Consider the following 26,515-nt stretch of genomic DNA (forward strand, 5'->3'; position numbering starts at 1 on the left):
TTGACAGGTTTTATTTATACTTCAAAGGATTATACACTTAGCCCTAATTCTACATAATACTGTCTTTTCAGTCCTTATATTTAAAGAACTTTAAAGCAAAATAGAAATATTATTTTATTGGTTTAAAACACTCGACAATGTGTCTTGCAAAAAGATTATTTATATTTGTTTACGGTAATGAGTGGTTGCCGAATTGATCCAATTATCTATATGCCCATAAAATCTAACAAATATTGCAGTATTGTTTTGCTTGAGATTTATTTGGTACAATAATTTAAAATGTTATTAAGGTATTAGGAATTAAAGTAGAAAAAATCGAAGCATTATCATTTAGAGTTAAGTACTAAAAATTTGTAGAAAAAATCGAAGCATTATCATTTAGAGTTAAGTACTAAAAATTTATAGAGTAACTAACAATTTTATTTTGGATAAAATTTCTTTCGGAGACTTGTTTGTCTTTTTTGCTTTTTTTTTATTTTTTTATATTCGAAGTCTTATTAAGAATTTAATCAATTATCCGGAATATTTTTTTTACAGATGAACAATAGTTACAAGTTATATTGGTACATTAATTTTCATTCATTTCTTCAGGGCCCGTGCACATAATTATGTTTTATTTCTATTAATGGCCTCTATTTCAGGTTCATATCATACTGAATGCAATTTCATTTATGTTATAATGCCAAATATAACATCATCAGCGAAATTGATTCCTGTGGAGGAAGAGTATTGTGCAGGCGATCATAATCAATTCAATTTTTTTGTTAACTGGATTTAACTCATTTTTGTTTATCTGATCAAATGCATTGAAAATAAATATTCTCTATAGCATAACTTCCTCCACAAGTCCTTTATTTGTTGACGATAACTTAGTTTGAAGGAGCACTCAATCAGTTTGTTAACAGAAAAAAATGAAAGAACTGTAATGTCTTATAGATACCTTGCACATGTCATATTTAAAGGGACCAAACACAAGATGATACAATTGCAAGACATTTTTTTTTGTCAAACACATTAAATTGCTATCGTTATGTACAACGCATTGAATCTTATTTAACCAGTATGCTCTATTTTTTAATGGGTAAACTCAGCTAAGTCATGTAAAATAATGTATTGTCGGCCTCATACTAGCTCGTATTGATTATTCTAGGATTTTTTTGAGGACATACTGTACTGGCGATTTGGGACGATCTGGTGTCTAGTCCCTTTAAGTCATGCCAATTAACTATATATCTTTGTTTAAGTCCAAGAATCAGACAAAATACCCATATTAAAAGAATTATTTATGGTATTATTCAAAATAAAATGATACAGAAAGGCAGGCAGTTACCAAAATGATTGTGTGCTTGTGTAGTATTAAGAACAGGTTTGGTTAGGGTACATTATTTAATAGCTATAATAGCATACTTTTATTTCATTGTTTTCCAAATTATGGAAAAAGTGATTTGTTTTATAGGCAATATAGCTGTACTAATTAATTTGTTGATTTTTTTTTTGCGACTAAACAGCCACAAACAAGTTCATGTGTGTGAATTTATCATACCCTAGCCAAACTACAGTAAGGATATTTAGTTCTAATCAAAAACATTTTTTTGTATTTTATGAGAACAAATTCATATGTTAAGCATTTTTATGATAGAATCACGATATCGAGGAAACAAAGGTGCGTACATGTAGCTAAAAATTACAATGACCTCATGTGGATTCTAAAAATAGGCATGTTTTAGCCGACTGCGAGGATCTAAAATGTGTTCCTATAATCATGTTAGTCAGATATTAAACTGAACAATGGTTTAGTTACTTATACTCTGGTAGATCTATATTTATGTTTTAAGTTATGATAAAAATGTATGTTTCATGGAAAATTGGATGTCCTTTTAGGTTAAACAGTTAAAAAGAAACAATGTCCAATGAGTGAATTCAATAGGAGTGGTTTATCAATGGGTCAAGTGAGGTCAATAAGAGAAAAGAAAAGGATTTGGAATGGTACAGGAGATGGTTTGGAATGGGGTTTTGGAATAGGAGAAGGTTAAGAATGGAACTGAGAGAGGGTTTGAATGGGAATTGTGAGGGTCTAGCAGGTGATGAGAGAGGGTTTAGAAGAGGCTATTGGAGAGGGTTTAGAAATGGGAATTGTAGAATGTTTAAAAGAGGTAATTGGAGAGGGTTTTGAAAGTGATGGGAGATGGTTAAGAAGAGGTAATTGGAGAGGGTTTAGAAGTGGTAATTGGAGAATGTTTAAAAGAGGTTATTGGAGTGGGTTAAGAAGGGGTTGAGAGAAGGTTGAAAAGAGGCAATTGGTGAGTGTTTTAAGGGGATTGGAGATGGTTTAGAAGGAGAAGGTTTAGAATAGGAAATTAGAGAGGGTTTAGCAGTGGTAATTGGAGAGGGTTTTGAAAGTGATGGGAGATGGTTAAGAAGAGGTAATTGGAGAGGGTTTAAAAGTGGTAATTGGAGAATGTTTAAAAGAGGTTATTGGAGTGGGTTAAGAAGGGGTTGAGAAAAGGTTGAAAAGAGGCAATTGGAGAGTGTTTTAAGGGGATTGGAGATGGTTTAGAAGGAGAAGGTTTAGAATAGGAAATTAGAGAGGGTTTAGCAGTGGTAATTGGAGAGGGTTTTGAAAGTGATGGGAGATGGTTAAGAAGAGGCTATTGGAGAGGGTTTAGAAGTGGTAATTGGAGAATGTTTAAAAGAGGTTATTGGAGTGGGTTAAGAAGGGGTTGAGAGAAGGTTGAAAAGAGGCAATTGGAGAGTGTTTTAAGGGGATTGGAGATGGTTTAGAAGGAGAAGGTTTAGAATAGGAAATTAGAGAGGGTTTAGCAGTGGTAATTGGGGAGGGTTTAGAAGGGGATGGGAGATGGTTTAGAATAGGCAATTGGAGAAGGGTTTAGCAGTAGCAATAGGAGAGGGCTTAGAAATGGTAATTGGAGAGGGTTTAGAAGTGGCAATTGGAGAGGGTTTAGCAGTGGTTATTGGAGAGGGTTTAGAAGTGGTTATTGGAGAGGGTTTAGCAGTGGTTATTGGAGAGGGTTTAGCAGTGGTTATTGGAGAGGGTTTAGCAGTGGTTATTGGAGAGGGTTTAGCAGTGGTTATTGGAGAAGGTTAAGAAGCGGATGGGATATGGTTTAGGAAGGGATGGAAGATAGTTTAAAAGGACATGAGATCAAGATAAGGAATGAATTGATTAGGGTTGTTTAGGAGGTCTGTGGAAGAGGGTTTAGAAAGAGATTTGAAAGGAATTGGAAGGAATACAAGAGCATATTAAAAAGGGAATGAAAGAGAGTGTAGAAGGCGTAAGGAAATGGATTAAAAGGATAAGGGTGGTTAGAAATGAAGTGAGAAAGTGTTTAGGAGAGAGTTAAAAAGTGATTGAAATGGTTTTGGGAAGGGGTTAAGACAGGGGTTGGGAGGTGATTGGAAGCAGATGGAAGAATGTTTACATGGGGATAAGTAAGGGTTTAGAAGGGAGGTGTTAAAAAGGGTAATGTAAAAGGTTTAAAAGGGGATTGAAGATGGCTCAGAAGGGAGTTGGAATGGGTGTTTAAACTGGGAAGAGATAGTTCAGAAGACAGGGCGGTGTGTGGGTTTAAAATAGGATGTGATAGAACTTAGAAGGGGAGGGGTTGTTAAGGGGATGGGATATGTTTCAAAGGGGATGAAAGAGGGTTTTGAAGCGATTGGATAATATTTTTAACATAAGAAGGGATTGATAACAGATTGGAAAGTGATGCAGTTGATGGGGTTAGGAATAAAGCAAGAAATGAATCCATGAAGCATACCTTGTTATATTATTATTAGTTTTTAATATTAATAATACTTATAGTATTCATCACCAATATTCTTCGAGTGTGCACTGCCCATATAAGGAATAATAACAATTGTAACAAACATTAAATTTTTAAAAATGTAATGATCCGTGTTTCATTACTAACACATACATCATACATGTATCAGATTACAATGTATATTCAATTAACTTAACTAGTTTCATTTATGCATTAATAAATTGTTAGTGATGAACATATTTATAATTTATAAAAGGAGATCAATTAATGCGTGCATTTTTGTAGATAACGCAACGCTTTATTATTTTGTTACATGTTTTATGTGAATTATCTTAAGTTACGATCTATATCTTTAGAGTGATTGACTTTTGTTTGAATGATCTTTTATTGAATACTGAATGGGTCAGTTTAATATATTCTATATATTAAATGGACTCTCTCACAGGCTTTATGTTTACAACATCTTTTTATGACTTTGTTCAAATTGTTTATTTTACTGACTTTAATGAATATATAAACACCAAACAGCAACTGGTGGTTATTCATTAGAGCAGAATTGTAAAAAGCTATGTCTAAATTTGGTCAATTTTCAACAGCATTACTATCGCTTTTTGGCACAATAAAGGATTTTTCTGTCACTTTTTTATTCATCATTAAATTAAACAATAGAGCTATTATTTTATTGTTGTTAGAAGCATTCGGTTCACATTTCACACAATATATATGCTTGCAATATCCGGTCTTATTAAAGCTGCACTCTCACACATTGACAGATTTAACAACTTTTTCATTTTTTTTGTCTAAGAATCGGTTGATTTTGGCATCAGTGTTTTCAAATCTGTCATATATATATTGTTTGGAAAACTGCTTAATGTTTCATTTTTCTTAAAGTTTAGTAACACTTTTAGCCATGAAACATCAATTTCAAGTGTAAATATTAAACACTGCAGATCTAATCTTTTATCAGCAGTAAATCACTGGTTTCAGACATTAATGCTAATTTGGCTCATTCTAAGACAAAAAATTAAAAATTGGTCAAAACGGTCAATCTGCGAGAAAGCGTTAAGGCCAGAGTTTTTTTATCTTTAGATTTACGGGAGATTTTTCAAAAAGTTGGGTAAGGAGGAGGAAATAAAAATAAAAATAAAATGCATAAAATGTCCCGAAGGAGAAATAAATAAAAATAAAATAGATTTTTCTCCGATTTTTTTTATTTTTTAAACCTTCTTATATCATGAAGACAAAACACACCTAACTTGTGTCAGCTATTTCATAGGCTGAACAAAGGGTGAAAGATCACCATAAAGTTTCAAAAGCATAATTAAAAGTTCCTTTTAAAGACTGAAAATATTGACCTCAACACTGTCAGTTCAAACGCCTATTGAAATTAGTTGTATATATTTGTTCGAATGCATCTATGCATATGTGGTGCATATATTATCAACCCATAGATTTTATGAAACATGTCAGTGTAATAAAGAAATTAAAATGGCCATTTCTAACCTTTTGCCCACAATATAAGCATATCCTTTCCATTGTGAAGTATTCAAACATTGAACAAAGTTTCAGACACGGTATTAAAGGAGGTCAAATGTGTTTTTCTGTCTTTAACGAATTAGCACCGTGACAATTTACCGTGATGTGGTTTTTATATAGAAAATATTACCAAATAAAGTCCAAGCCCTGATGGAAATTCCTCTTCACTTCGAAGTTTGACAGGGCTTACGGATACACAGACATTCAAAATCTACATTTATGTACTTCACCAAAGAAAATTCGGGAGCATTAAGATAAATTTGACAAGTGTTATATGTTTCAAAAAACCGGGTCTAAGAACTGATTTTAGAATCAGTCCTGAACAATATCCTTCCTATTCCAGCTATGCCCGTTGGCAATGAGCAACCGATCAGTATAACTTCTTGCACTGACTGCCAAATATCTTATGTTCAGATTTTTTTTCTGTCTTATCGGAAACACACACTATGTTATTATTACATCATTTTCAGTATTCTTTAACGATTTAAATTCTAGATAATTATTAAACTAATTAACAACTACGAACGTATCACGATACCTTGTGTTTTTCTCTTCAAAAATGTGATCGTTAAGCAGTGTGTTCAATGCTCCTCAGAGTCAAACTTAGAAAAAAATATCCATTTTGACTATGATGAACACGATATCATTTTGCAGTTTATGTTTGTCAGAAGCTATACATTTTTGCGCTGTAATCCAATTCATTCTTGTTAATATACGACGTGCGCCAATGACTTTTAATAGACAATACAACCCACGAATTTCTGTCTCCTTATTTTGCCCGGAAGTTGCGCAATCATTCCACGAATCGCGAACAACATACTGAATATACAAAAAAAATCACAATAAACACGCTTTAAGTTCTCCCCGGTTTGATTTAAATAAAGAAACATAAACATCGGAACGTCTTTGTAGTAAAACCTTTCAATATAGCTGCAGAAATTGCGAGAAAAAAGGTGTATTACATTAACTACTTTCACTTTTGACAGGACGTTGTTATGGTAACGGGTACCTGTTCTGTTTCCCCGCGTAGTTCCGACTGGTTTACGTGGTTTGTGCAGTAAAAAGACCGATAATGAATGACAATTAATACACCAGTTGGTTCTGAGATATGGGTTATAGAACACTTATTTTATTTTCTTCTTAACATTGGAACAACGTTCGTCGGAAAAAATAAAAATAAAACTACGAAAATGAATTTTATTTTTATTTGGGTTTTGCAATATTTAGGTACGGCGCTCCCGTAAATCAAAAGATATAAAAACTCTGGCCTAAACGTGAATGAGTTTCTTTTAAGCCTTGAATGAACTATTCTTTTACTTTCAGGTATTATATTAAAATTTACATTGTGAGATATACTGTTGACAATAGTTGCATACATTATTATTATTATATAAATGTAGAACTGTGAATGTAAATTCTAAAAATCATCCATAATTTATCAATAAGTTGCTGTTACCTTACCATTACATTGATACTAGTTTACGGTACTATAAATGCCCAAACAATTGCAACTGTGCAAATAACAGCAATATTTACATCAAGAAAGAACACTTTCTAATAATCAAAGTAGGTATTTATAGAGGGCAGTCATAATCTGATTTAGATCATATCAATTGAATAGAGATAATCCAATCTTTGGTAAAAACATTAATTGTTATTTTTTGGCCTGATGTGTTTGTTTGAGTGTTTACGGTAGCTGCGTGTGTGTGTATGTTTACATCTATTCAGGAAGACAAATCTACGTTACATTTTGTTATGAATGAATGTTTTATAATCTTATAAGTTTGAACTGCCAATGTATGACTTTATTGCAAAAACAGGTTTTTGGTTAATTCAAACTATCTGCATCAATGAGTGTTAAACTACTAACAAAGCAATCAAGTCCTTCACTTCGGAGTCCCTGAAAACAGCAGACTTTCCTTCTATAAAGGCAGCCATAAGTCTTGATTCAAAGTTTGTACTAGTCTTGGCTGCCTTTAACAAAGTTTGTACTAGTCTTGGCTGCCTTTAATTAAGTCTTGTAAAAGTTTGGGCTGTTTTAGCCATAAGTATTGAGTCAAAGTCTGTACTGGTCTTTGAACATTCTAGCTAACAGTATAGTCCCACCCTGGCAGGTCAAACTTATATCCATCTGCATCAATGTTTTACTAACAGATGTTATAACTTTTTGACAGGTTTTTCCCATACTTCCGCCAGTCCGTATTTGAGTAGTAAGTGACTATGAAAAATAACAGAGCAACTGCCTTAACACCCTGCATGGTTTACGTTTTGCCATTGACCCGTATTTAACGCAAATGGCTATTTTATTTAAACCAGAGTTTTTCATGATTTAGACATTTGATTTCGATTGAACATTTTGAACTGCTGTTTATTTTGTTGTGAATGTAGGGTATGAAAGAATTGCAGTTTATGTTTTTTTATTAAATTAAAAAATAGTTACTGTAAAGGCATACAATTTGATTAGACTTGATTTCTCAAAATTTACAGATATGTTTTTTTAGAAATGCAATATTGTACCCTGTTTAATGTTTTAACTTTGAAAGTGTACATTTTGCATTTAGAGACAATATATTAAGAGATTGAAATTTCTAGTCTTGTTTTTAATAATATTAGACCACTTTAAATATCAATGGTTTTACAGTAGCATTAGAGACTCTTTTGTTAATTCATTTAACATGAAATTTTGAAATTTTAAATTTAGTATTAATGGTTTTTAGCTTGTCTGTTTTGCAAAGAAAAACGGTCAATGTAATAACTTTGGTGTCACCAGCATGATTGCCAGCATGGTGATTTATTTTGCCTTGAGTAAGAAGTTTTTTAAGTTATTCCACTGAAACTTGGTGCACATATTGTCAGAGACAGTACACACATGTTTAAAATGACCTGTAACTCTAGCTTTAATAATTGGTAAGTTATGCCTCTTTTTTACTGAAATAACAATCCAGTGTCGATGTTCACGGGCGGCACGCTTTTTCATTCATTGGCCTGCATGTTTTAAAAAAAATTGACAGACGTTCAGTATTCCACAGGAATAATATTGCTATAAAAAAGGTTTATCTCTAGTTCTATTTTCATTTATTCACCAGTTTGTAGAAGAAATCTAAGCGTATTAAACACAGTCATAAATTAGAAAAAAATATCACCCCACATATATAGTAGATCATATATTTATGTTTAAATTTGCATATTTTAACCGTTGAAAACATATAATATACTATCAGATCCATGTTATAACGTATGAATGCAGGTGGAAAATAGTTTGAATGCATTATAAGAATTTTAACTTTCTTATTTTTTAGCGCAACTAATATTTGCAGTGAGTGAAAAGATATGTTCATGTTTTGTTCAGTTATTTCGTTACACAAGTGAATATTTTTGACAGCAAAATTTGTGTTATTGTTGCTTTATATTTTGTGTTTTAATTCCAGAGCCCCCATGCTAGATGTTCCTTGAAAACCCAAGATTTTGTTGTAGTGTAATGTCTGAATAATGTTTAACTTCAGATTTTTGTTTTTGAATAATTACTCTTTTGTTCAACTTCTTGAAGAATTATATTATTTAGGCTTATAACATGAAATCAGGTTTCAAACAATATACTGAAAAATTATTTTAGTTTATGCTCTAATATATTATATATATATATAAATCACATTTAGAATGTAAAATGTATTATATAAAATATCAAATTTGTATTGGGGTTATCAAAATTGTGACAGTGATAATGATATAAAATTGATATTATATCTTGATTTTACATTAGTCTCACACAAGTTATCTTTCTGTATCTTATGATAAATTTATTACATCCCTTGCTAGGGTGCTCAAATTGTCTCCCTTGATAACCTTCCACCAATTACCTCCCTTGCCAGGTGATGAATGCAGAACAGAGAGAGAGTTGCCACCCCTGATGTTAAGTTCAGACTTCAAGTGCAAGAACTTCAACTTTGGGAACCATTACTTCCACTTGCATGGAGGTTTGTATTTTAGTTTCTTTTATGTATGATTTTGATAATATTCATAAAACTGAGCTGCATAAAATTAATGCTGTTGTTAGTTATAATTTTTTTTTTTATTCCCCGCTGAATCGAAGGTTTCGGTAGGGGGATATTGTTTTGGCGTTGTTCATCCGTCCGTCATTCTGTCCATCGTTGTATGTTTGTCTTTCTGTCCGGTACCATATCTTGGTAGATATTGTTCAGAAAATGTTCAAACTTGGTCAGAATGTTCCTCTTGATCAAATCTCGACCACTTTTAAAAGTGGGTCACATGGGGTCAAAAACTAGGTCACTAGGTCAAATCTTAGAAAAATCTTTGGACATATTAGAGGCATTATATATGGTCAAATATTCATGAAACTTAATCAGAATGTCTTCCTTGATGAACTCTTGGTTGTTAATAAAACTGGGTCTCATATGATTAAAATTAATGACACTAGGTCTCTTGGAAAAATATTGTCCGGAACAATGTAATGGTTATGATTGGTCAAGTTATGTTCAAACTTGGTCATAATGTACCCCATGATGAAATATGGACCACTTAAAAAAGTGAGTCACATGGGGTCAAAAACTAGGTCACTACATGTAGGTTAAATCTTAGAAAAATCTTTGGAACATACTAGAGGCATTATACATGGTCAAATATTCATAAAACTTAATCAGAATGTTTTCCTTGACGAAATCTTAGATTAGTTTGGAACTGGGTAACATGGAGTCATAAAATAGATCAATTCTAATTGCTACATTATATACAATATTTTTTAATTTCAAACAGCTGCAATCAAACTCAAACTCATATATATATATATATATTTCACCAACAATTGATTTCCATTCCTTGACTTAGCCCAATCAGGCGGGGGATATCAATTCAACAAATTTGCTTGTTTTCTATGATTTCTTTTATGCATTAGTTTTCATATAAGACCAGAAACAGTATAACAGAATTCTTATTGCCCAATAATTAGCATGTGAATGAATAACAATGGTATTCCAATATATGCATGCTACTTATTGTACAGTAAGTGACTATTTGACATTTACACTTGTCAGTTTAACAATCTACCTGTACATTTACATTTGCCAGTATGACAATCTACCTGTACATTTACATTTGCCAGTAAGACAGTCTACCTGTACATTTAAACTCATCAGTATGACACTCTACCTGTACATTTACACTCGTCATTATGACAATCAACCTGTACATTTACATTCGCCAGTATGACAGTCTACCTGTACATTTACATTCACCAGTAAGACAATCTACCTGTACATTTACATTCGCCAGTAAGACAATCTACCTGTACATTTACATTCGCCAGTAAGACAATCTACCTGTACATGTATGGTTGTCAGTATAACAATCTAACTACATTTACACCTGTCAGTATGACAATCTACCTGTACATTTACAACTGTCAGTATGACAATCTACCTGTACATTTACACCTGTCAGTATGACAATCTACCTGTACATTTACACTGTTCAGTATGACAATCTAACTACATTTACACCTGTCAGTATGACAATCTACCTGTACATTTACACCGTTCAGTATGACAATCTAACTACATTTACACCTGTCAGTATGACAATCTACCTGTACATTTACACTGTTCAGTATGACAATCTAACTACATTTACACCTGTCAGTATGACAATCTACCTGTACATTTACACTGTTCAGTATGACAATCTAACTACATTTACACCTGTCAGTATGACAATCTACCTGTGCATTTACACCTGTCAGTATGACAATCTAACTACATTTACACCTGTCAGTATGACAATCTACCTTTACATTTACAGGTATTATGATTGACCATGAGACAGATGACCTAGTTGAAGATCGGCAGTTTGAAGAAGTGTATGATAGCACCATGTCAGAGGCTTCAACGTTCCTGAGCAAACTTCTTGACATGGAAAACACAATGTTGGACCATTACAAGGTGCCAACTGTCACTGTCAATGGAAAGAGGTAGGTCAGGGCTTAGGAATGTTTGTGTGTGTGTGATGGATATATGTGCCTGTATAAATTGTGACGTTGTAGGTAACAACATACCCATCTGTCTGAGATAGATTGCTGAACTACTTGTAAAACACCTGACTGTCAACCCATGGGTGTCATGTTCAATCCCCTATCATCACTGTAAAGAGGGATTTAAACACAGTTTCATGGTTCAGTACTAAAATAAACTTGTATGGGTTAATGAACCAGGTTATCTCTTATGAAGGGTACACTTTGTCCAGGCACTATGCCCACCATCTAACCAATAATACACGCACTGAGGCAAATGCCCATAGAAAGGCCAGTGGTGTGGTAAAATAAATAATTTTCTGCAATAAATAGTATTGGGAGTGAACATGACAATGATTTTGGTTCATTATCCTCAGCTAAGGTATATTTCCTTCAGTTAAGCTTTTTATTATATTCAACTAATTTAGTACTTCATACTTATGCTTTGACTAAATGACAAAATATTATGTACACATTCATTTATTTCAGCTATTACGTGATGTGCCTGGACTTCGAGACATACTACACAGGGAACCCCCAGAAGCCTCTATGGGTGCGCGTGTACCACGAAGAGCTCAACAAACTCAAGCCCAAAAAACTGCCCATGAGCGACCTTCACCTTCATGAGCAGTTTAAGAAATACTTTGGCTATAAGAAGGCCATTAAGTGCAAGGTACCTTGAAATTAAATTAATTCAAGTTTGTGTTGGTCTAGTATGCTCAAAGAAAAAGCTTGGTGATGTTGTTGGATATGGCGTCTTCATCATCATGCAAAAACAATAAACTGACCATTACTAAAAAATATTAAAAATGTTCACATAAACCTAGTAGACATGTAACCCGTGACGATACACATGCAAGCCCCTTAGTTCAGGCTTCAATAGTTTTTAGTTATGTCCCTTGACCAATTGAGAACATGGAAGAGTGTCAGCATCTGTTTGTTATACTATTGTTAAAGACTAAAATATATTTAAACACAAGACAAGAGAACAGCATACATATAAAACAAATACTTGTATTGTATACTTGATGTGCTTGCATGCACTGATTGGTTGAGAGCTAGGTCTACAAAAATGTGTAGACTCCTCAGAAGTATGTGTAGACCTGTGATCAATTTATTTCATTATAACTGCAAAGAAGGAAACTTTTTATCAAAATTACCATAAAAGTATACAAAATTTATAAGAAGTGTAGACTGGTATTCATGTATAATAGATTAGGTTTTCTGACCTCGGAGTGTAATGTGTTGACTGAGAGCTTCAACACCATTCTGTACTTGTATGGTATTTCTTTTGTGGTTAGAAAGCACCATGTAACAATTCCATCCACTTTTTTCAGACTCCATACAACGGCCTAAAAGAGTGTGCGAAACGAGGTTTGGTAGCCATGTTTTCCGCCCTGTGTCGTAAGATGATGCAAGCCTCTAGGTTAGGCAAGCAGGATGAACACGGTCTATCACTGCTGCACTACGCTGCCATGAATAACCACCCGCAAATCATCGCTATGCTCCTCATGCAGTCGATGGACGTCAACGTTAGGCGGAACAATATCATGGGCACAGGTGGGCGATTCTCGAAATTCATTATTTTTAGAACAACTTTTTACTGTATTTTATGCATGACAGTTACAAAACTTTACAAGAAAAGTTGAATAAGTTCAGTTAAATAAGATTTGTTTATACTTGTGAGTATAATAATCTACTGACTGACATTTTGTATCTGTTTTAATTGCTAGATATAATTTCCGTTCTTAGTAAGTACCGAAGTAAATTGTTATATTTTTATATTATTCCAGGTTTTGCTTTAAGTTTACAGAAACTATTTAAACAAGTTTATACTTCAATTTCATTATTTGATAAATGCTCTTGTTATCTATATGGGAAATAAGGCTTTCAGTGTGGCATAGCTAGAAAAACGTATTAATCAGTGTAAGGGAAAATACTCAGAGGAAATATATAGTATAATATATGTATCGGAATTCTATATTGTGTGGCGCATCATGGCATTTGGAGTCAAAAGTATACAAAAAATGGAAAAAAGTAGTTATTGACAATGCAAATTCTTATTGGTGGGAAACTGTTTCGAATCAATGTTAAATGAGGGCTAAATCAAGGCTAAATCAAGGTTAAATGAATGCCAAATCAGGCTCAAACAAGGCCAAATTGATATTTCTTGCTTTGGGTTAATTAGAAAGCCAGTGATGCAGCACAATTATAATTATATGTTATATCTTTTTGTATCTTACGACTGGTTCATTTTCTTCTCCTATGATAGTTATGATAACCAATGGTTTGTTGACTCTCACTGGTTATTGAGTTGGTTTTAAGGTCAAGGTGGTTATGGTTGCAAACATGGGAGTTAGCTTTTCTTATCAAGTTAAACATCAAGTTAAATATTAGTGATCAAAAGTTATATCTTTTTTTCAAACTTCGTGAAATCCGAGTCATAAATCCTGACTCACTGGAAACATTATGGTTATTTATATCACAGTGATGGTATCTGTAAAAAATTTTTATAAAATTTATACAATATTTTGTCTCATCTTGAACATATCCTTTGGTTAACTGTGAATTTACGCTTCAAATACTTGTTATTAACTCTTTTGTTTCCACATTGGATCAATGACAATTTTGATTTAGTCATAAAGAAATCTTTGACAAAAGCGACCATTAAGACATCAAATGCATATATTGTAATACTACAATCTACTGTGTAATAATTAGGGGTCGACACAAAGGGCCGCAAGAAACCGTTAGGTGACATTGGCACAGGTAATGTTGATGTAAAAAAATCCCACCTGCACGATGTCATGCCATGCCATTGTGTTTAATCAGTTGTGTGAAAAAATTGATGTGAAAATTACCCTCCTTCACAATTTACTTGCCCTTGTTTATGTTTGCCATGCATTTAATTGTCCTTTCAAAACAGTGATGCAATTCCATGTGAATGATATGTTTATGCAAAATCATTGGTCAAATAGTTCAACAGAAATGGGAAATTAATAGATGTAAATATTTCCTACTTTCACATTTGAATTGCCATCATCCATGCCTTCCCTTCGTTCAGACTAAGCCATTGGTCCAATTCCTCGTGCTTCAAAACAATTGTTGAAATTCCCTGTGACCTTCATGATGTTCATGCCCTAACTCATATGTGCAATGTGTTCATCAAAACCCATTTAGTCGCAAACCTTATTGGTTTTAATTTGTGTCAGAAGTTTTCAATGCCATTATTTTATTTTCTCATTAAAACTGAAAACAATTATGGGAGTAATTGTAGATGATTTAGAAAAAATGGGTTTAGTATCCATTCAAGATTATTTTGTTTTGACAATTTCACTTGATCAGCTTTAAATAACTTTAATTTTGATTGGTTGGTTCATCAGAGGGTGGAGAAAACAAAGGAACCAGTGCACCGGGAGGAATGACCTACTACTTACTGGAAATATGTAAACATTTGCATAAATTATGCAAATCATATGCTAATTAGATAGTTTCCCAAGAGGACACAGGAATAGGAATTACTATAAAGCAATTGTGAAGTTTCCTTACTTTTTTTTATATATAAAGTACTTGAACATAAATGATTATAGTTGAAAACTAAGATAAACAATGTCTGAAATTCATGTATGACGTAGGATATAATAATGGAGACTTTCAAAGCCTTAAGTTTTCAAGCATGTTTTTTTTATCAAATATCACAATAATTGTGATTAATTTCACAACTGTTTTAACTGACAAGTTAAATAAGTTCACTTTTAAAATATATGCTCAGTCACTTCATATCTGCCTAGATGTTTCGAGGTTTATAGCTTCCCTTCCTCTCAACTCGTCTTTATGAACAATCGTACAACACGTATCAATGAAAAAAAATTGTTTGATCATTTAGTAAGTCCAAGTTTTATATGCAAAGTTTTTTTGTTTTTATTTCTTAACTTAAACATTAATGGTTTCGTGTTAGAAACAATTTATTGTCTTTTTTAGAAAAAAAATGTAACTAAGCAATCGTAAGATAATTTGTTGTAAGTCTGTTGTTAAGGCGAGTTCATAGGTCTTTAGCAACTAACTTTCTTTACTTTCAGACGAGAAATCATTAATGTCTACACACCTTTATTATTACAATATATATTAATTAAATTGTGCTTTTTCACTTTTTCATATGCATTTGTAAGCTTATGTTGCAAATACATGTGTTTTTGTCTTTACTGCTTTCATCTTAATATGCCTGTTAAAAGGGCTTATAATTGGTGCTTCTTAAAGTGGAAATCACACAAAGTTTGTTTCATAAATAGAGTTTCATTACAAAAGTATATAATTGAATTACCCATCTTAAGATGATAGTATTTTCTTATCTTATTTTTCAAAATAAAAGTGTACTTTTCTTTTAAATAAATCAATGATTTAAAAAAAAATGAATTAAAATGAAAATCATTCAATTCCATAAATAAGTTGAATGTAAATATTTTAACCTTGATGGTTTATAGGATCTAGGGCAGCAAGTGCAAAAGATTCTAGAGATGTTGTCATGGTAACACCAGTGCCAGGGTCACAAGGTACACATGTACTCAAATGACCTTTGACCTAAATATTGCTTGACTCTTTACCTAAATATTGCTTGACTTTAACTTAATGGTGTCATAGTACTTACAGTGCTAGAAGTTCAATATACACATGTATTCAAATGACCTTTGACCTAAATATTTCTTGACTCTTTACCTATTGCTTGACATTAACTTAATGGTGTCATAATAACTAAGTGCTAGAAGTTCAATATACACATGTACTCAAATGACCTTTGACCTAAATATTGCTTGACTCTTTACCTAAATATTGCTTGACATTAACTTAATGGTGTCATAATAACTAAAGAGCTAGAAGTTCAAACATGTACTCAAATCAGCTTGACCAAGCTATTGCTTGACTCTTGACCATTACTTTTGCTTGACCGTTGACCTAAATATTGCTTGACATTTGACCTAGGCATTACTTGATATTTTACTTAATGTTGTCATGGTTACTCCAGTGCCCAGGCCACAAGTTACACACATTCTCATATTTGACCTCACTATTACTTGACCATTGACCTTAATATTGCTTGACCTGTGACCTAAATATTGCTTGACCTTTAACCTTTATATATTGCTTGACTTATTACTAAACATTGTCACGGTTAGTCTAGTCCTGGAGTCATGAGGCACCAATTTACTCAAATGAATAGCATAGACATTGGCCTAAATATTTTCTGACTGTTGACCTTAATTTGACATTTGACCTAAATCTTAATGTTGACTGACCTTTGTTTTTTGCGTGGAAATTATAATGAAAGTAATTATTGACCTTTGTTATGTGATGTTATGCATTAAACCTATGTTTTAATTTTTAAGTGATGAAATAATATGTATACGAATAATACAAGTAAAATAATTGTGTTTGTTCCACTATGTTAGAATGTGATGTGATTTAACTTGCATGACCGGTTTGTGTAATTAATTGACGTTACAGGAGATTTTTTTTTTCTTTTTGGCTATTTTGCAAATGTTCAGTAGCATTTTTGCTATAATGCAAATGTTCGAAAGTATTTTTGCTATTATGCAAATGTTTGCTATTATGCATATGTTCGATAGCATTTTTGCTATTATGCAAATGTTCATAGCATTTTTGCTATAATGCAAATGTTCAATAGCATTTTGGCTATAATGCAAATGTTCAATAGCATTTTTGCTATTATGCAAATGTTCATAGCATTTTTGCTATAATGCAAATGTTCAATAGCATTTTGGCTATAATGCAAATGTTCAATAGCATTTTTGCTATTATGCAAATGTTCAGTAGCAGTTTTACTGTTATGCAAATGTTCAATAGCATTTTTTGCTATTATGCAAATGTTCAATAGCATTTTGGCTATTATGCCAATGTTTATAGCATTTTTGCTATTATGCAAAATTAATGTTCAGTAGCATTTTTTGCTTTTATGCAAATGTTCAGTAGCATTTTTTCAGAAGGAATATATACAAAAGACCTTAAATATTTGAACATCATATATCTTCAGCATATTGAAAATACTCTGTCTGACTGTTTGATCTTTCACAGCTTTTTCGTGTCATGTAATGTTTACAATATCGTACCTTTGAAATCATTGTAAACAGTCATGACCCTTTGTAAACAATGGTACCCTCATTTTACAGTGATTTATTCATTTATTAAACTTATTAAAACCATATATTGTTTCAGATCCAACATGGTCCGTTAATTGTACACCTGCTTGACGGGATATATGGTGCTAATAAGTCAATATAAGATTAATAAATTGTGAAAATGCCACTTGAGGAAAGATATTATATACCAGCAAGTGTGTACTCAAAACTTCGCTTTCAGGTTTTTTGATAAATGCGTGTAGCGCCAAAGTATTTGGTTCCAATGTTTGGTCCAAGTTGATTGTCCTTTATTGCATTGTTTACTGGACATATACTTTCAAGAGAGCTTTTAGGAGAAGATTATGAATGTTAAAAACTTTCAAGTTTCAGAATTTGTTGAAAAGATAAACTTTGTCCATTTTGTTTAAGTATTTCTGTACATGTTTACATCAATAACAGTATAAAATCACAACAAACATGGATTTTTCCTTCTTTTGTGATTACAATGTGATTTTTGTTAACAGCTTTAAAAACGGATAAGGAATTACATAAATGATGTTATGGTTTTTATCGGAATAAAAAACATGGATAGAAGGGAAATGGCGTCCAGTATTTCAAATTTGATTTTATCTTTTTTCAGTCAGAATGCATTTTATGTCTGTCATTGCATACAAACTATCATGAGCATTCTATGAATTGTCAGTTTTAATCCATTGGATTAAAAGAAAATCATTAATTTTAAAATGTGTTTTCTAGCTTCATATAATGAATATAGAATGACAAATGAGGTTTTTGGTACAAAGTGTTTTTTTTTTTACAAGATAAGAATCAGAATAATTAATAATGTATGCAATTTTTATGTAATTTATTAATATAATACAAATTCATTTGATTGACTTTGTATCATTAAATGATCACGCATTTGACATGATGAAATATATACATTGATTATTTGATATTAAGGGCACACTGGTTGCAACGCAATGGCAGAAATAGCAGAGTATGAATTATTTGAAAAGAAATAAGGAAATAAGGAAAATAATTATATAAATTCTTGAGAATGTTTCACTAACCCCATTGGTGTGGAACTAATATGGACACAGGTATATTTAACTAGTAAACTTTCTTTTATATGTATGTAGCTTTCACAAAAACTAACGAAACAAACTAAATACATGAACATGGTTAATTCATACATTTTCATGTATCTGATTTTGATTCCTTAATTCTGTATTGTAATAAGTCATTTTACTTGATATTATACTTAATTGAATATTAAATGGAACATAAATAATGTAAACATTCCAACATGTATTATTTAATGTTCAATTCAAGGTATGCTAAATTGTATAATATATTGACAATTATTTCATAACTATGCATACAAAAAATCATGTTAATGTTTGGTTCATTTTTTATGATTTTGACTTTTATTTTTTTTTATTTAGCTATTTTTCAATTTCCCATAAGTTTTCTTTTTTCATATCCATTCCCAACTCTGAAAAAAATCATAAAATTCAAAAATTAATTTCTTTATAAACGCTGATTCCAGGTCCTACAGCAATACATGTGGCTGCAAGGTGTGGTGCCCTGGATACGGTTGCCTGCTTATTGGGTAACTTTGCCAACATTCTGGCAACTGACCAGGATGGCTGGGCACCGATCCACCATGCTGCGTTCTTTGACCACTATCCGGTGGTCAAATTGATGATCCGGAAAAACAAGGGATTGATGGAATTGGTCACGAAGAATGAGTAAGCATTTATTGAAATTTCAATATCTTGTTTGAAACATAGTCATTTACAGGTTACTCAACAATGAGGTCTTAAATTGAAAAGAATAAGATCCTCCTGTCTTTCTAGGACAGAGGCCTACCATAAATATTACAGATCTTAAACTTCCGGCATTCTAGAATAAATGCCCTTATTTCAATTCAAACAAGTGTTGTTATTATTTCCATACATAGTGAAACCAGGTTGTCCATTACTCCGGAAACAATAGAACATAAATATTACAGATCTTAAAGCTTAAATCTACAACAGGAATATTTAATGCCACATTTTGTCTTATAAGACATATTTTATCACCAATACTCTTATCTGCAAGCTCTTGAGGCTTATCAGTATTATAGGGTCTTATAAGCCTTTTGGCTGACTATTAGATACTTATGAAAAAAAAACAACAACATCACTTTACATTGAATTAGTATAACAAGCTTGATTTCTTTTTAGGCTGAGATCAACACCAATTCTCCTGTCCGCCAGCTCAGGGGGCTTATCAGTATTGAAGGGTCTGATAAGCCTTGGTGCTGACTATAAGAGGGTGGATGGAGAGGGGAATGGAATTGTGAGCCTGGCCGCTATGAGGTTCCACACAAATGTTCTAGAGTATCTGATAGAGTGGAACAGCCCCGATGTTCACGTATGGGAGATACTTGTTGGTGAGTTGAACTTGACACATTTTTTTATGAACTCAGCTCATAATTATATTATCAACTGAACTTGCTTGGAACACAAAAGTAAAACTATTTTAGTGTCTTACTTATATTGTATAAGTTAAAATAAGTGAAAAATTATGTGTTCTCTTACAATGTTACGAACTGTAACACATTTTGTTGGAGTTTGTATTAAACATGTGCAATAAAGTGAAGCTTCATTGAATAAGATTCACCCTGTTGTCTGCACCCACTGAACATGTTTGATAGTTGGTGGTTGGGGTGAGATTTAAACCTAATGCGCAGTCAGGAGTAATGGTGACAGAATTTTCAAACACTAATTAACTTGATTTAAAAACTTTGCTTTAATCTGAAACCCCAAAATTGAGCAGCCTGCGATAAAACCAATACTTTGTCAGTCAAGTCTGCCATGTTAGTCATGATAAAACGCAGAGCATAATTGAGTACAGGGGGTTTCTGATAATAGGTATTGCTGAACAGAATTTGATTTCCGTATGAAAGTCATCAATGGACTGTGTGTCACAGAAAACTGTAATATGGAAGAAATAGAAGAATGTATTTGATTATAATGGCTATTCTCACCTCCATTCCAGGCATGCTGAAGAGCGACGATCTGAAGAAAAAGGACAGTGCGGTCAAGTGCCTCGAGGTTCTCTCCACCTCCAAACCCGATCACTGGAGATCTATACTTGACGCAGGTAGGAAGCATGATTCCACATAATGTTAAGATAAAGTTATTAATATGTGTAATCTTGCATGTAGGATATTTGTTGTATTCCAAGTCAGTTCAATGGAGATCTATAATTGACCCAGGTTGGGTGCCTGATTCCAAAATGAAGAGTGTTATGTTTACGACTAATGTTTAAAAGTGAGTTCAAGAAGTTCAGAAGTTTGTATATATTTATCTAAGATCTGTCCACCTCTAAGTACAACCTCTAAAGATCCTTTCCAGAAAGGCTTTCACCCGATTATGATTACGAGGGTAAACAATCTCATCCCCAAAACTTGATAAATAGGTTGCTGGAATATTGAGTGTTTGTAAAAGCCTTTTTGGAAATAAGTTAATTGATACTGAAATACGCCTGTGGAAGGGCTTTCATGCCTTTAGGAAGAGTTTGCAACAGTAGCGCCACTTGTTTTTGACGGGTTTTTGTTGGAGCAGCAGAGGTTATTGTACGTTTTTGTAAGTGTCAAAACTAGTAAAACAAAATTGAATTTAGTTTTCATTTAAAAAGTTATCATTTCGCAGTGTTTGTTTAAATGTGATTTGTAAGGTATGTTACAGTTCTAAAAAAATTCAGAAAATCGCAATTGAAAGTGACTTGGGTCACACACACATTTAAAGTTATCAGCGTATGATTGAAGGCCTTTTTGCCTCCTTTTCGTGTCAAAAAATTCCCCTTAACATTCGCACAAGTCATAAATTTACGAGGGCATTTGAAAGTTAAATTAGTGTGAATTAGGTGACAATAGTGTCTGAAAACTTTCACAGTTGCAAAGCATAATTTTCAGGGAACAAACTACATTTAGAGTACGAAACAAGTGATTTGTAGATTACTCAGTCGTATTTATACAAGTTTAACAAAACTGGTTAGAATTATATGTATAGGAAGGGAAAATTTTTAGAAACATGAAATTGAAAACAGCTACCATAATTGTTAACCCTTTGCAATACCGCTTGCAGCATTGACTCGATGCAGGGCAAATTATAGCAATGAACACTGTGTGCTTTATGATTATATTGAGGGGTATGTGAAAAATAGACTAAAAATATAATGTCTGTAGGGTAAGGAAAAAGCGTGGCGCATAGCATATAACATGTGGTGGGTTGTGTACATCAATATTGAGGACAGTGTTTAATAAGTAGAATGAATTGTTGAATAAGTAAATATTGTTGTAATTTATCCTAACACGACGGCTTATAGCATGTATAAGCTCCGCCTACTGGTACCATTCTGATATGGGAGTTAATGTATAGATAAAAACATAGAAACCACTCTCCAATATTGTACAAACAATAGTACTTGCTTTTGGCATGATCATCGAATAGCATTTGTTTCACAATCATGCATATTTAATATCCTTTTTGCATACATCATATTTTTATTTTTATTTTTTTTATCTTCTAATATAATTATTATATGGCATGCATGATTGTGTATTACTACCGTAAATGTCCTATTAGATGCGCATGCCCTGTTAGATGCACAGGATATTTACAGTATTTGGAATAAAATTAAATTTGTTGATCAATAATCATCTTCACTGTTTAGTGTTTTCTTGATAATATTTCAGTTATGATAGATTAAAATCTATCTAATAGTAAGAATATATTGACAATGTATAAAATCTTAATGATTGTGAGGGCGGATCAAGCCCTGGTCAGTCATTCAAATTTTACACCATATGTTCAGACTTTGGATCGTAATGTGTTTTCAGCGGGCAGGGAACCAAGTTATGAAGTTATGTCTGTTAATTTTATAAGACTGCAATTCTATAGCCAATCTCATTTGCAGGAAATATAGGTTATAATCCAATGGTTATTTGTTGTCAATCTTTGTTGCACTTTGCATGAAAAATTGTAATATTTTGCTTATTTTTCTTACTATTCATATCTATGCTAAAAGGATATTTGTTAACTGGTAAGTCTTTTGTAGAACCCATCTAGAAATTCAAAATGTAAATGTATAATTTCAGTTACTGAACATGTTGTAAATTCTATGTTGTATTTTTTCATCCTAAATATTTAAGTTAAAAATTGAATATTCTGATACTATGTAGTTCATAATAATTATATTTATTTTATTTAAGGCCAATATAAAATATTGCTAGATTTTCATACAAATTATTTTCTAAATGGGGGCATTTTATTGATTATTTTTGATAGATGCTCTTTCTTATTGCATAAGGGGCCATATACATGTGTTTCTAGATGAACCACGAACAAGATCGTAACTATTCTCCTTTTATACATGTGAATGTTTACACCAACACCGGCTGGTATGAATAAATGCCATTCCTGAACAATACCGGACCAATTTGAAATACAGACCCCAGTTCAACATTTTTTATTTGTGTGAATGAAATTTAAGGGGTCCAAAAGAGAGGGGGCAGAGATGAAAATCTAGCAATTAATTTATAGTCACCTGATTAGTTTCGTTTTTTGTCATTTTTTCACTTTATGATTTAACTTCTAAATAATCACACATTCTATTAAAACATCACATCCACAAAGAAAGTTTCAGTGTAGATCAGATGCATGTTTACCATATATCAGGAAAAAAATATATTCTCCAAAAAAATCCATAATATATATTCTCCAAAAAAAAGCAAAAATCTTCTGATAGTTATATGGCGCAATGGCAAATATTTGTCCTTGATAATGAACAAACTTTAAACAAAGTGAATAATATATGTTTAAAAACTTGATTCTAATTGTTATTTTGAATGTATCATTCAGAATGTTTTTTCAAAAACTTTTAATCAGAAAGTCATACTGTCAAAAATTATTCGAATATGCCAACATTGTTTTAGAATTATTTTAGAGATATGATATATATATGAAATATAATTTCACAGTGCAGAATTATGTTATTCACGAAGCATTCGAGAATGTCTGATCAGTAACGTCTAGCTTGTGATAAGGAAATTTGACTTGTATTCGTGAAACACTCAAGAATCTACTAGTTTTTCTTGAAAAGTGCCATTTTTGGAAGTTAAATACCATAATTAACTGTTATTTAAAGAATGTAAAAAGTAAGTAGACCTTGGTGTAATTAATTCATATGAAAACAACTGGATCAATTATTGTGACAAATTATGCCTTATAAAAAATAGGGTAATTTTTACTAAGTTGATTAGATTTTGTGAATACAGGCCCACATGATCTGCAAAATGATATCATCAACACAACAATGTAACATGTTCTTTAAAATCTTGAGGAAATAACACCTATTTATCTGCAAGTATGTCCCTTCATATTTTTTGCGTTCATTTCACATTTCATGAAGATTTTATTCTTAGCCTTATCGTTCATTCTTGTTCATAACAGAGGGTGTACCCGCGCTGGTTGACCTTCTGAAGATCGAAAACGAGGAGCTCCAATGTGTTGCTGCGTCTGTGCTGTGCAACATATCAGAACAGACAGAGGTTCGACAGGCTCTCACCAAGTGCAAATCTGGACCGATTCTCATTAAATTATTGGGGTCACCAGTGGACGATGTCCAATCCCGGGCAGCAATTATCTTGTCCGACCTTGCCTGTGTCGAGGGGAATCAGGAATTGATCGCGGAATGTAACGGAATCGAGCCACTTGTCAGTCTGATGGAATCGGAACTGGAAGATGTGTTAGTGAATGCCGTAAATGCTATTCGAGTCCTGTGTGAAAATAACAGTAGCAACAAGACCCTCGTGTCGGAGGCACATGGCATCGAACCACTAGTGGAGTTTCTTACTGTTGACTCTGGTGAGTTTTCCTTGTGCAAGAACTTTTTATGCCCCCACAAAGTGGCGGCATATAGGGTTGCCCTTGTCCGTACGTACGTCTGTCTGTCTGTACGTACGTACGTCCCGAAGATTGTTTCCGATCTTATTCTTGAAAACCGTTTGTCCAATCCTCACCAAACTTTAAACACATGTTTGTGACCATAATATCTTGATCAAGTTCGATAGTCATGGAAATCGCTTTAGTCATTTAGGAGTTACGGCCCTTTTTTGCCAAAAATACTTCAAAAATATATGTTTCCAATCTAATTCTTGAAAAGTATGTGTCCAATCCTCACCAAACTTTACATACATGATTGTGACCATAATATCTTGATCAAGTTCGATAGCCATGGAAATCGCTTTAATCATTTAGGAGTTAGGGCCCTTTATTTCCCAACAATACTTAAAAAATATCATCTCGATGTAAATGAGATGTGGATCCAACAAGTTTTTTCCTGCCTGAATGGCGCCATATAACCTATACAGTCTTGCGATGCCGTAAAACCCAACTCAACTCAACTTATCCTATATGTGCAGATTATCCTGAATAATCATTATGGCTTATTTTCTGTGACAAAAAATCGAAGTGGGGGCATCCGTGTCCTATGGACACATTTCTAGTTTTTTGTAAGATGGATTTCATTTATTGATACAGAAGGTTTCAAACATAAACAAAAAAAATTAGTTGAGTATCTAGCTAGATGCATGGAAAACATTTTGAAACTTTACTGATGATTATGTACATTGTTTAAGCTCACTTTTAAGCTTTCTACAGAACCCTAATGTATTTATACTTATTTTACATGCTTTCAAATTCATTGTTTAATTTAAGATTATAATAACGTCTTATATATACCTTGATTTGTTTTGACTGACCTTATCATTTACAGCTATTCTGCAAGAAGTAATTGTGCCCACAATAGTGGCGTAAACATAAGGACATGTCGAGAACGACATTATTATCTTTTCTTATAATTTACAGCAATCCTACAAGCAGCCACTGCAGCGACAATAGCGGCGGTATCCTCGGGACATGAGGATAACCAGAACAGCTTGATGGAAGAGGGAGCCGCAAAGTAAACTGTTTTGATATTTACCCGACATGTCCTTATTGACATTACATAAATGGGAACCTCTGCCATTTTCACTTATCAGAGGGTGTTTGTCAGAGGGGAATGAAGGAAACCATTAGATTATACAGCCATATGCTGTCGTTTATTGATGAAATATAATCCTTTCAATGTTAATAGAATGGTAAAATGACAACCAGATTTGTTTTAATTGAAGTGCTGGGTGCATGTCATTTTTTTAAGACTTGACAGTGTGTTAATAGTAAATAACATTGTGGTCATTAATAATATTCATGCTGTTTAAGCGAGTAGTATACTAAAGTGTTAGTGATAAACAAACTTATTTACGATTTAAACATTTTCATTGCCTTTGGAATATCTGCCAAGCATTTGCAAAGGGATCTAAAACCTACTATTGTTTGGTAGTGGCTTTAGAAAATAATTTAGAAAAATGCCATGTTTTATTTGATATCTATTGTTTCGTTAATTTCAGACCACTGGTAGATCTCATCAAAGGGAGGAACGTAAGGGTACAGGTGAAAGCGGCAAACGCTCTGGAAGCCATGGCAACCAACAACCAGCAATGCCAGAAAGCGTTCTTGGATCTTGATGCTCCAAGAGTTCTTATAAAGTTGTTGAAGGTAGATAGGAACTGTGGCATTCATTTTGTTTATAAACGACCAACTTTGAAACTTTCTTTTTATGATGCATGTTAAGCTAGGATGATTGAGTCTATACGTTGATGGTTTCATGTAAAGGATGCAAGGAATTTCTGAAATAGCCAAATAATCAGTCTGAAGACATTTGATAATCCCTGTCTGTATCCTACTGTTGCCATGATTACGAAAAGTCTCAAGTCCAAGTCTATACTTAGACTAAGAAAAACTCTTTTATTAAATTATAAAGAATCATCTTAGTTCCATTGGTTTTGCATAAATAAATGTGAATAATTATACTACTTTGAAAGTAAAAAAATTCTTCAATTTTATCATCAAAACTCATGTAGAAAGAAAATTACAATGAAATTTATGATG

The 26,515-nt window shown here is 32.8% G+C and overlaps 1 protein-coding gene across 10 annotated transcripts in view; it reads left to right on the plus strand.

Moving 5' to 3' along the window:
* LOC128232771 (ankyrin and armadillo repeat-containing protein-like) overlaps nt 1-26,515 on the plus strand; it is a 45,764-nt gene that overhangs the window by 5,560 nt on the left and 13,689 nt on the right. The window contains exons 4-17 of one of the 10 annotated variants that reach the window (XM_052946504.1): nt 1,640-1,663; nt 7,496-7,531; nt 9,191-9,295; nt 11,133-11,301; nt 11,830-12,013; nt 12,678-12,900; nt 14,062-14,109; nt 15,822-15,890; nt 19,024-19,225; nt 19,703-19,911; nt 20,520-20,624; nt 23,978-24,391; nt 25,394-25,487; nt 25,975-26,122. In XM_052946504.1, the coding sequence (XP_052802464.1) occupies nt 1,640-1,663; nt 7,496-7,531; nt 9,191-9,295; nt 11,133-11,301; nt 11,830-12,013; nt 12,678-12,900; nt 14,062-14,109; nt 15,822-15,890; nt 19,024-19,225; nt 19,703-19,911; nt 20,520-20,624; nt 23,978-24,391; nt 25,394-25,487; nt 25,975-26,122 (2,030 nt within the window). Of the gene's footprint in view, nt 1-1,639; nt 1,664-7,495; nt 7,532-9,190; nt 9,296-11,132; nt 11,302-11,829; nt 12,014-12,677; nt 12,901-13,073; nt 13,092-13,612; nt 13,628-14,061; nt 14,110-14,723; nt 14,787-15,821; nt 15,891-19,023; nt 19,226-19,702; nt 19,912-20,519; nt 20,625-23,977; nt 24,392-25,393; nt 25,488-25,974; nt 26,123-26,515 lie in introns of all 10 variants that reach the window. The other 9 variants (XM_052946550.1, XM_052946559.1, XM_052946535.1 and 6 more) reach the window with 9 other exon arrangements.

Source organism: Mya arenaria, chromosome 1, assembly GCF_026914265.1.
Source record: "Mya arenaria isolate MELC-2E11 chromosome 1, ASM2691426v1".
NCBI classification, from domain to species: Eukaryota; Metazoa; Mollusca; class Bivalvia; order Myida; family Myidae; genus Mya; species Mya arenaria.